Source organism: Medicago sativa, chromosome 6 (assembly GCF_051527215.1).
Source record: "Medicago sativa cultivar Bolivia chromosome 6, Bolivia_mono, whole genome shotgun sequence".
In the NCBI taxonomy this organism is placed as follows: Eukaryota; Viridiplantae; Streptophyta; class Magnoliopsida; order Fabales; family Fabaceae; genus Medicago; species Medicago sativa.
Window position 1 is genome coordinate 60,743,101 of NC_140754.1, and position 12,226 is coordinate 60,755,326.

Sequence of the window (12,226 nt, forward strand, 5' to 3'; positions counted from 1 at the left end):
AAGGGTTTTGAGCATGGTTAAGGAAAGGAAGGATCTAGAGCATGATTTGGGGTTGATTGAGACCAAAAATATGAAGATTTTATGCAAGAATATCTGGCACGGCCGTGCCTGACAAAGCCCAGGCCATGCGCCCTTACTACCCAACCATGTGCAAATTCCAGGAAGCTTGGCATGGTTTGTGCCTGCACAAGTTCATGCCAACCTGTGCACGACGGTTGTTGCCCAAGTTCATGCCAAACTGCTGCCCTTTTTGATGTTTTGCTTTCAAAGGCAGGCACGGTCCATGCCAAACTGAGCACGACCGTTGTTGTGAATTCGATGAAAAATCACACCAATAAATAACTTCATGTGTGGAACAAGGAATAATCAAGCAACCAAACAAGTGTATGGAAGTTATAATCACAAACAAAAGTAGAAAACAGTGAGAGAAAGAAAGAAAGAACACAAAAGAATTTGTTGACCCAGTTCAGTCCAAATTGACCTAGTCTAGGGGAGAGAGCGGCCCTCCGTTTCACTATAATGATGAGTAACTTTACAAAAGAGATATCAATGTGTTACAAGAATAAGTTTCCCGCCTAATTCTACCCAAAGCCCCAATCTCTTCCCGTGACCAAGAGACTCAATCCTAATAGTGTTTCCCAAGGTGAATCAACTCAACCCTAGTGTTTGTTGCCAAGAGCAAACTCTATACAAACGCTAGTTTGATTTCTAAACCCTTGTTTCATCCCCCTCTATCTCAAGGTTTACACTGATACAATGTCTATATTTAGAGTAAAAGTAACCCTCATAAAACTGGAACAAATCTAGGCCCGAAAATAAGTTTATATTTTATTTCCTGCTGTCAAAATCGACCACCGAATACATCCATTCGGCCACCAAAAATTGTCGAACCAAAGGCCAAAAAACAGAGTGCAAAATCAGCCACCGAGCCCTGAAAATCGACCACCGATTTTCTGCTTCCAGAATTCCAATTTTGAGTCACTTTCACAACAATCTCCACCTTGACTCTAAATTAGTGATAATGCCAAACCATCAACCACCTTGCTGCTCTTTCCCTTGCTTCCTACTACACCAAGTAGCTCCACAAGTTTACATCCTAACCTCTTCAACTATCGGAATGCCTTCCGCCCTTTTGAAGATCCTTGTGCCTAAACAAGTCAAGGAATTGTAGGTAGTTCCACAAGTACACACCTTAACCCCTTCATCCATCGAAATATCTTCCGCCTTCTCGAAGGTCCTTGCAGTCCAACTACACTAGGAATTTTAGGTAGTTCCACAAGCATTCACCTTAACCTCTTCAGCCATCGGAACGTCTTCCACCTTCTCGAAGAGTCCTTGCAGTCCAACTACATTAGGAGTTTTAGGTAGTTCCACAAGCATTCACCATAACATCTTCAACACAGGACATCTCCCGCTTCCTTGAAGGTCTCCTTGCATCCAATCACCCTTGGTCTTTTTTCAGGGTAATCCCACAAGTCGTGCTATACATTCTTCAACCTCCGGAACACCTTCCGTCTTCACGAAGAAATCCCTTGCTCACCACTAGAGCATAGCACCCAAGGTCCTCCATAGTCGTATCATTACCGGTGTGGTCAACTCCACCTCAAGTTGAGCTTCCAACCTCTCAACAAGAAAATGTGTACATCCCACTATGTCTTCAACCTTGATACTCCACCTCAACAAGTAGATCATGAGTATTATTGCCTCCGCCTCTCTAGACTGATCATGAGTATTCTTACCACCGCCTCTCCAGGCTGATGTTGAGTGTTTAACGTCTCTCCAGACGAACACCGCTCCACTAGGCATCACTCTCGAGGTGAGACACATCACCTTCTTCATCCTCCAAACAACACACAACCAAAGCACCTGCATCCTCATAACCCTCAGAGACAATTTGTGCGGAGTTAGGATTAATCTTCCGACAATCCTTCATAAAGTGACCCATCTTGTGACAGTTAAAGCATTTAGACTTTGACTTGTTACCACTCTTTCTTCAAATACCTCTACCTCCACCATTCCCTCTTGAGACACTTAGGCCTTCACCGTTTTCATGAATTCTCAAGTCCTTGGACTTGGTCAACTTCTTGGTTCTCAAAGCCGCTTGAACTTCTTCCAAGGTAACGGTACCTTCTTTACCATAGTGCATGGTATCTTTGAACGATTCAAAATATTTCGATAGAACACACGACAAGAGTATAGATTTATCTTCATCCTCAAGTTGCACCTCAATATTCTCCAAGTCATCAAGGATTTTGTTGAACTCCGTAAGTTGCTCCATGATGGCCTTTGACTCCACCATCTTGAATGAGTAGAGTTGTTGCTTTAGGAACTGTCGATGAGCTAAAGACTTTGTCATGTACAAAGACTCTAACTTTGACCGCATTGATGCCGCGGTTGGTTCCTTCGCTACATCTCTTAAAACTTTATCCCCGAGGCACAAGACAATGGCACCCCTGGCCTTGTCTACCATCTCGGTCTTCTCCACTCGTGACATCGTGACCGGTAACGAACCCTCACCCTTCAAAGCTTTCTCATACTTCTGTTGTATTAACACCGCTTCCATCTTTACCTTCCATAACCCAAAATCGTTATCTCCGGTAAACTTCTCAATATCCCACTTCGAACTCATGGTACTTGATTATCCTTTGACCCTTGCCCCACGGTGGGCACCAATTATTGTGAATTCGATGAAAAATCACACCAATAAATAACTCTATGTGTGGAACAAGGAATAATCAAGCAACCAAACAAGTGCATGTAAGTTATAATCACAATCCAAAGTAGAAAACAGCGAGAGAAAGAAAGAGAGAACAAAAAAGAATTTGTAGACCCAGTGCAGTCCAAATTGACCTATTCTAGGGGAGAGAGCAGCCCTCCGTTTCACTATAATGATGAGTAACTTTACAAAAGAGATATCAATAGGTTACAAGAATAAGTCTCCCGCCTAATTTAACCCAAAGCCCCAATCTCTTCCCGTGACCAAGAGACTCAATCCTAATAGTGTTTCTCAAGGTGAATAAACCAAACCCTAGTGTTTGTTCCCAAGAGCAAACTCTATACAAACCCTAGTTTGATTTCTATACCTTGTTTCAACCCCCTCTATCTCAAATTTTACACTGATACAATGTCTATGTTTATAGCAAAAGTAACCCTCATAAAACTGGAACAAATCTAGGCCCGAAAATACGTTTCTGTTTTATTTCCTGCTGTCAAAATCGGCCACCGAATACATCCATTCGGCCACCGAAAATCGTCGAGACAAAGGCCAAAAAACAGAGTGCAAAATCGGCCACCGAGCCCTGAGAATCGGCCACCGATTTTCTGATTCCAGAATTCCAATTTTGAGTCACTTTCACAACAATCTCCACCTTGACTCTAAAGTTGTGATAATGCCAAACCATCAACCGCCTTGCTGCTCTTTCCCGTGCTTCCCACTACACCAAGTAGCTCCACAAGTTTACACCCTAACCTCTTCAACCATCGGAATGCCTTCCTCCCTTTTAAAGATCCTTGTGTCCAAACTACTCAAGGAATTTAAGGTATTTCCACAAGTACACACCTTAACCCCTTCAGCCATCGGAATATCTTCCGCTTTCTCGAAGGTCCTTGTAGTCCAACTACACTAGGAATTTTAGGTAGTTCCATAAGCATTCTCCTTAACCTCTTCAGCACAGGACATCTCCTGCTTCCTTGAAGGTCTCCTTGCATCCAATCACCCTTGGTCTTTTTATAGAGTAATCCCGCAAGCCTTGCTATACATTCTTCAACCTCCGGAATGTTTTCCGTCTTCATGAAGAAATCCCTTGCTCACCACTAGAGCATAGCACCCAAGGTCCTCCATAGTCATATCATTACCAGTGTGGTCAACTCCCACTTCAAGTTGAGCTTCCAACCTCTCAACTATCAAATGTGTACATCCCACTATGTCTTCAACCTTGATACTCCACCTCAACAGGTAGATCATGAGTATTATTGCCTCCGCCTCTCCAGACTGATCATGAGTATTCTTACCACCGCCTCTCTAGGCTGATGTTGAGTGTTTAACGTCTCTCCAGATGAACACCGCTCCACTAGGCATCACTCTCAAGGTGAGACACATCACCTTCTACATCCTCCAAACAACACACCACCAGAGCACCTGCATCCTCATATCCCTCAGAGACAATTTGTGCGGAGTTAGGATTAATCTCCGGACAATCCTTCATGAAGTGACCCATCTTGTGACAGTTAAAGCATTTAGACTTTGACTTGTTACTACTCTTTCTCCGGATACCTCTACCTCCACCATTCTCTATTGAGACACTTAGGCCTTCACCGTTTTCATGAATTCTCAAGTCCTTGGACTTGGTCAACTTCTTGGTTCTCAAAGCCGCTTGAACTTCATCCAAGGTAACAGTACCTTCTTTGCCATAGAGCATAGTATCTTCGAACGATTCAAAAGATTTTGGTTGAGCACACAACAAGAGTATAGATTTATCTTCATCCTCAAGTTGCACCTCAATATTCTCCAGGTCAACAAGGATTTTATTGAACTCCGTAAGTTGCTCCATGATGGCCTTTGACTGCACCATCTTGAATGAGTAGAGTTGTTGCTTTAGGAATTGTCGATGAGCTAAAGACTTTGTCATGTACAAAGACTCTAACTTTGACCACGTTGATGCCGTAGTTGGTTCCTTCGCTACTTCTCTCAACACTTTATCCTCGAGGCACAAGACAATGGCATTCCTAGCCTTGTCCACCATCTCGGTCTTCTCCGCTCGAGACATGGTGACCGGTAATGAACCCTCACCCTTCAAAGCTTTCTCACACTTCTGCTGTATTAACACCGCTTCCATCTTTACCTTCCATAACCCAAAATCGTTATCTCCGGTAAACTTCTCAATATCCCACTTTGAACCCATGATACTTGATTATCCTTTGACCCTTGCCCCACGTTGGGCGCCAATTGTTCTGAATTCGATGAAAAATCACACCAATAAATAACTCTATGTGTGGAACAAGGAATAATCAAGCAACCAAACAAGTGCATGTAAGTTATAATCACAATCCAAAGTGGAAAACAGCGAGAGAAAGAAAGAGAGAACAAAAAAGAATTTGTTGACCCAGTTCAGTTCAAATTGACCTAGTCTAGGGGAGAGAGCAGCCCTCCGTTTCACTATAATGATGAGTAACTTTACAAAAGAGATATCAATAGGTTACAAGAATAAGTCTCCCGCCTAATTTAACCCAAAGCCCCAATCTCTTCCCGTGACCAAGAGACTCAATCCTAATAGTGTTTCTCAAGGTGAATAAACCAAACCCTAGTGTTTGTTCCCTAGAGCAAACTTTATACAAACCCTAGTTTGATTTCTATACCTTGTTTCAACCCCCTCTATCTCAAAGTTTACACTGATACAATGTCTATGTTTATAGTAAAAGTAACCCTCATAAAATTGGAACAAATCTAGGCCCGAAAATACGTTTCTGTTTTATTTCCTGCTGTCAAAATCGGCAACCGAATACATCCATTCGGCCACCGAAAATCGTCGAGACAAAGGCCAAAAAACAGAGTGCAAAATCGACCACCGAACCCTGAGAATCGGCCACCGATTTTCTGATTCCAGAATTCCAATTTTGAGTCACTTTCACAACAATCTCCACCTTGACTCTAAAGTAGTGATAATGCCAAACCATCAACCGCCTTGCTGCTCTTTCCCTTGCTTCCCACTACACCAAGTAGCTCCACAAGTTTACACCCTAACCTCTTCAACCATCGGAATGCCTTCCTCCCTTTTGAAGATCCTTGTGTCCAAACTACTCAAGGAATTTAAGGTATTTCCACAAGTACACGCCTTAACCCCTTCAGCCATCGGAATATCTTCCGCCTTCTCGAAGGTTCTTGTAGTCCAACTACACTAGGAATTTTAGGTAGTTCCACAAGCATTCTCCTTAACCTCTCCAGCATAGGACATCTCCCGCTTCCTTGAAGGTCTCTTTGCATCCAATCACCCTTGGTCTTTTTATAGAGTAATCCCGCAAGCCGTGCTATACATTCTTCAACCTCCGGAATGTTTTCCGTCTTCATGAAGAAATCCCTTGCTCACCACTAGAGCATAGCACCCAAGGTGCTCCATAGTCATATCATTACCGGTGTGGTCAACTCCCACTTCAAGTTGAGCTTCCAACCTTTCAACTATCAAATGTGTTCATCCCACTATGTCTTCAACCTTGATACTCCACCTCAACAGGTAGATCATGAGTATTATTGCCTCCGCCTCTCCAGACTGATCATGAGACCGCCTCTCTAGGCTGATGTTGAGTGTTTAACGTCTCTCCAGACGAACACCGCTCCACTAGGCATCACTCTCAAGGTGAGACACATCACCTTCTACATCCTCCAAACAACACACCACCAGAGCACCTGCATCCTCATATCCCTCAGAGACAATTTGTGCGGAGTTAGGATTAATCTCCGGACAATCCTTCATGAAGTGACCCATCTTGTGACAGTTAAAGCATTTAGACTTTGACTTGTTACCACTCTTTCTCCGGATACCTCTACCTCCACCATTCTCTATTGAGACACTTAGGCCTTCACCGTTTTCATGAATTCTCAAGTCCTTGGGCTTGGTCAACTTCTTGGTTCTCAAAGCCGCTTGAACTTCTTCCAAGGTAACAGTACCTTCTTTGCCATAGAGCATGGTATCTTCGAACGATTCAAAAGATTTCGGTTGAGCACACAACAAGAGTATAGCTTTATCTTCATCCTCAAGTTGCACCTCAATATTCTCCAGTTCATCAAGGATTTTGTTGAACTCCGTAAGTTGCTCCACGATGGCCTTTGACTGCACCATCTTGAATGAGTAGAGTTGTTGCTTTAGGAATTGTCGATGAGCTAAAGACTCTGTCATGTACAAAGACTCTAACTTTGACCACGTTGATGCCGTAGTTGGTTCCTTCGCTACTTCTCTCAACACTTTATCCTTGAGGCACAAGACAATGACATTCCTGGCCTTGTCCACCATCTCGGTCTTCTCCGCTCGAGACATGGTGACCGGTAACGAACCCTCACCCTTCAAAGCTTTCTCACACTTCTGCTGTATTAACACCACTTCCATCTTTACCTTCCATAACCCAAAATCGTTATCTCCGGTAAACTTCTCAATATCCCACTTCGAACTCATGATACTTGATTATCCTTTGACCCTTGCCCCACGGTGGGCGCCAATTGTTCTGAATTCGATGAAAAATCACACCAATAAATAACTCTATGTGTGGAACAAGGAATAATCAAGCAACCAAACAAGTGCATGTAAGTTATAATCACAATCCAAAGTAGAAAACAGCGATAGAAAGAAAGAGAGAACAAAAAAGAATTTGTTGACCCAATTCAGTTCAAATTGACCTAGTCTAGGGGAGAGAGAAGCCCTCCGTTTCACTATAATGATGAGTAACTTTACAAAAGAGATATCAATAGGTTACAAGAATAAGTCTCCCGCCTAATTTAACCCAAAGCCCCAATCTCTTCCCGTAACAAAGAGACTCAATCCTAATAGTGTTTCTCAAGGTGAATCAACCAAACCCTAGTGTTTGTTCCCAAGAGCAAACTCTATACAAACCCTAGTTTGATTTCTATACCTTGTTTCAACCCCCTCTATCTCAAAGTTTACACTGATACAATGTCTATGTTTATAGCAAATGTAACCCTCATAAAACGAGAACAAATCTAGGCCCAAAAATACGTTTCTGTTTTATTTCCTGCTGTCAAAATCGGCCACCGAATACATCCATTCGGCCACCAAAAATTGTTGAGCCAAAGGCCAAAAAACATAGTGCAAAATCGGCCGCCGAGCCCTGAAAATCGGCCACCGATTTTATGCTTCCAGAATTCCAATTTTGAGTCACTTTCACAACAACCGTGCCTAGTTACAGCTGCTATGTTTTGTTATTTTTTAGACCTAAAAGCCCATGAGTTGCTTGTTATGTAATGTTTATGTCTTTTCTTAGGGCTCAAGTTAGCTTTTAGGATATAAATAGAGAAGCCACCAGACATATTATTTATCTTTTGTTCTTGGGAATTTTATGTGACAACTATTTCTTTGAATAAAAGTTCTTATTTTCTTGTTCTTATTTTCTTGTTCTTTAAAATTCTGCACTTTTATTTTCAGCTATTTACTTTCATGTTTTTCTCCTTAATCTCTATGTCTACGATGAACATGAGTGAGTATACTTCTTTGTCTTGGGATTGTTGGATGAGTCTAATGACCTAATCCTATCAAACCAAGCATAGAACCCTAATTTTATGTGAATCTATTTTTCTAATTTAATCTCACCGTTCTTAATTCTTATTTCAAATACTAACCGAAGTATCGAAAGAAGAAGATTAGTATTGGACATGTGAGATTAGACAAGGGTTACGAAACATGAGAATAATCTAGTAAACCTTGAGACCTTAAAGTTTCGCTCTTAATGGGTTTCAATAACGATCAACCATGAGAATAGGTGTGGTTGTTATTGAAACACACTCATTGATTTCGAGAGACCTTGATATGCTTTAGAGAAACCGGTCTTTAAAAATAGATTTTATATAAGATTTAGGTATTAGGGTTGGAATGTGAAGGATTTGTCATTATGACGAACCAATAATCCCTAGACGCTTTTTACTATTATTTTATTTCAATCTGTCGCATCATTTTTCGGAGGACAAGCTGTTTGATATGCATTGACTCACTATTTTTATTTCACGACTAAACTTTTAATTTTTCAAAAGAAAGTGGAAAAAAGTTAAAATTACCACACTTTAAAAAGATTTAGGGTTCGGGGGTTAGTTATATTTAGGGAAGGTGTTAGCACCCTAAATATTCATAGTACTCTATGGGAACCTCTTGATTTTATTTATTTTCGTGCTATAACTTACTTGATTTTAAAATGGAATTAAAAGGAAAGGAACATTTTTCTATTTACATTTTTTATGATTTGGAAGGACTTGGTCCTTTGCCTACGTACCCGTGAGGGATCAAAACCTAGTAGTTCGGGTAAAAATATTGTTTGATTTGTTTTGTATTTTTTATTAGTTTTGAAAAAGTTTTAAAACAAAAGCCAAGTGGCAAAATAAGAATTTGTTTGTACTTTTTTAATTTAAAAGAAAATAACTCAAAATATGATTAGATTGATTGAAATTTGATTAAGAAAAAAAATAAAGACGGGAATCACTTGATTGAAAATCAAGGTTTATTATGAAAAGGATTTTTTTTTGTAAATTTTGGTTATTTGCATGTTTTTGCTGTTTTTGAATTTTTTTTTTTTTTTTGGTAGAAAACTGTTTTTGAATTTTAATTAAAACATAAAGATAAAACTAACGTGACAATAAAATAAAAGCGTGTGGAATTCCCGTAGTGATGTTGGATCACCACGAAAACTCTTTTCTAACCTGATATTTTTTTTTTTGCATTTTTTAAATAAGTAAAAGCAGAATAAATAAATAAAATAAAAGGACACATGCATGATTTTTCATTTATAGTTACATTGGCCCTAAATACATTCTAATTGTGAATAAGTAAATAACAAAAATTAAAATGCTAAATAGGAATAAAATGAAATGCAAAAATGCTAAAAAGAAATAAAATGCAAGAAAATAAAAGAAAGGGACAACCGAAGGGATAAAATTACCAAAGCGACAAAATTCCAAAGGGACTTTTCCAAAGGGATAGAAAAAAAGGGAGAAGAAAAGAATAACTCGTCAACACAAGCTAAATGAGGTTGAAGAGAGAAAAGTTCTTTGACAACTCAAGAGAACTTTTGGTGTGTGTTTTTTTGAGGAATGAGAGCTCTATTTATAGGTGAGGAGGTTGATGAAAATGGAAAACTGTTTTAATGGATTTTGATGGTGATTTGAATGATGTTTAATGGTGAATTTTGAAAGAGGAATGTGAAAGTGGACACTTGACTTGGAAAATTTTGGACATTGGACCATTTATTTTTGGACCTATTCTAAGTATTAAATAACAAGAAAAAATTAAAGCTGCAAAACAAAGAATTTTTTGTTTTGGACCTATTTTTGGACCTATTCTAAATTATCTTGTCCATAAAGCTGCAAAACAAAGAATTTTAAATTATTTCTTTCACTCCTGATGGTTGGTCAAGTAATAAAAAAAATAAATGATGGAAATAAAATAAAATAAAAACTACTAAAAATAAAATAAATAAAAAGATTAATAATAAAATAAAAAGCTGGCCCGAAAACGAACCAAAAATGAGGTATTTTAAAATACCTCTCTGTCGAAATTTTCTTTGAAAAATCAAAGAATATTCCGGGTCAAAGGGCGTGTGAAAGTGGGATCTTAGGTAAAAAATTGGGGTATGACACAATCAAAATCCAAACATTTCAACCTTTAATCTTTCAGCTAATCACCATTAAAAAGAGAATCATAATTACAACAACTCCTTGTCGGAACGATACTTTTTACTACTTCGATAAAATCGTGCACTTGCAGAAATTACACATCAAGTTTTTGGCGTCATTGCCGGGGAGTTAAGTAATTTTGATTAACTTTTTAGTATCGGATAGACTGATTTCTTTTTCTTTTTCTTTAACTTTTGGAGTTTTTAATTCTTGAATGCGAAGAACCATAAGTCTTGGAGAATTCATTCCTAAGATTGAAAGTTTCTTGCACGAGAGAAGAAGAAACACACATAATAATAACGATATGGCTAAGGAACGTGCTCTCATAGAGTATGCAATGCCATCTTCAGATGAGTCATACGATGTTATTGTGTATCCAACGGTTGAAGCAAATAATTTTGAAATCAAATCTGCACTTATTTACTTATTGCAGCAAAATCAATTTTCTGGATCACCCATTGAGGATCCGAATCTTCATAATTCTACATTTCTAAGACTCAGTGAAACTTTGAAAGGAAACCAAGAGGCCGTTAGGCTACGCCTCTTTCCTTTCTCTTTGAGGGATAGAGCTAGTGCATGGTTTCATTCATTGCAAGTTGGTTCAATCACTTCATGAGACCAAATAAGGCAAGCATTCCTTACTCGATTCTTTCCCCTTCTAAAATTGCTCAATTGGGATTAAATAACACAATTCACTCAAAGAGATGGGGAATCTCTTTAAGATGCGTGGGAGCGTTTCAAAGAAATGCATAGGCTTTGCCCCATCATGGTTTAGAGAAGTGGCTAATTGTCCACACTTTTTATAACGGCCTTCTATATACCACAAAACTAACTGTTGATGCAGCTGCACGTGGAGCTTTGATGAACAAAAATTATCATATTAGCATAATCTTTGATCGAGGACATGGCCCAAAACCACTATCAGTGGACAAGTGAGAGAGCCATCACTGTTGTTGCTCCTTCACCCTCTAAAAAGAGGCAGGTATGTATGAGGTTTCTTCCCTTAATCATCTGAATGCTAGGGTGAACGCACATTTTCAAAAATTTGATAAAATGAGTGTTAGTGCCTTCACACCTGCTCCTGTTTCACCACCTTATGAAGTTTGTGGAATATTTGGTCATACAGGTGTTGAATGCCATCTAGGTAGTGCTGTTGGAAGTCCTGAGCAAGTAAACTATGCTCAATATAATCAGGGGTTTAGGAACAATCAAAATTTTTATAGTAAAACCCCTCAATTCTTTTAGACAACAAACAACACCACCCGATTTTGCAAACAACCAAAGAGGTCTTCAAAAATCCAACTTGGAACTTTTGCCAGAAAATTTTGTAATAGATCAATCCAAGCAAACCCTAGAACATATAAATCAAACTGGATTTTTGAACGACTCTCTCAACAAGCTTATTTCAAAAGTGGATTCCATCGCTACTCACAATAAAATGCTAGAGACTCAAATTTCTCAAGTAGCCCAACAAGTAGCTACTTCCTCTCACGTCCCCAGAATCTTTCCAGGTCAACCTGAAACCAATCCCAAAGGGCAAATGAATGCTCTTACACTTAGAAATGGTAGGCAACTAGAGGACCTTGTTGTGAAAACCAAGAAAAATGAGGGAGAGGCAGAGAGTAAAAAGCCACACAGTGAGAAAACCATAGGAGAGAGTGAAAAGTCAATTGTTCTACAATATCATAAGCCAAAAATTCCATTCCCACAAAGACTTGCTAAATTTAAGTTAGATGAGTAGTTTAGGAAATTCATTGAGATGTTAAAGAAACTCTACATTAACATTCCATTTGTGGAAGCATTGTCACAAATGCCGTCCTATGCAGAAAATTTAAAAGAAATTCT

At 39.3% G+C, this 12,226-nt stretch overlaps 1 protein-coding gene and 1 non-coding gene across 2 annotated transcripts; one reads left to right on the top strand and one right to left on the bottom strand.

Annotated features, from left to right (window-relative positions):
* Positions 1-10,685: 10,685 nt before the first annotated feature.
* On the top strand, positions 10,686-10,997 carry LOC146916050 (uncharacterized). Its single transcript, XM_085721526.1, has one exon. The coding sequence runs from the start codon at positions 10,686-10,688 to the stop codon at positions 10,995-10,997; it is 312 nt and encodes a 103-aa protein (XP_085577652.1).
* A 48-nt stretch (positions 10,998-11,045) lies between these two features.
* Positions 11,046-11,154, bottom strand: LOC146916051 (small nucleolar RNA R71). Its single transcript, XR_015017198.1, has one exon. It is a non-coding gene; the product is annotated as a small nucleolar RNA R71 (small nucleolar RNA).
* Positions 11,155-12,226: the final 1,072 nt, after the last annotated feature.

Coding starts and splice junctions, on each gene's coding strand:
- LOC146916050 (XM_085721526.1), top strand. CDS start 10,686: ATGGCTAAGGAACGTGCTCTCATAGAGTATGCAATGCCATCTTCAGAT.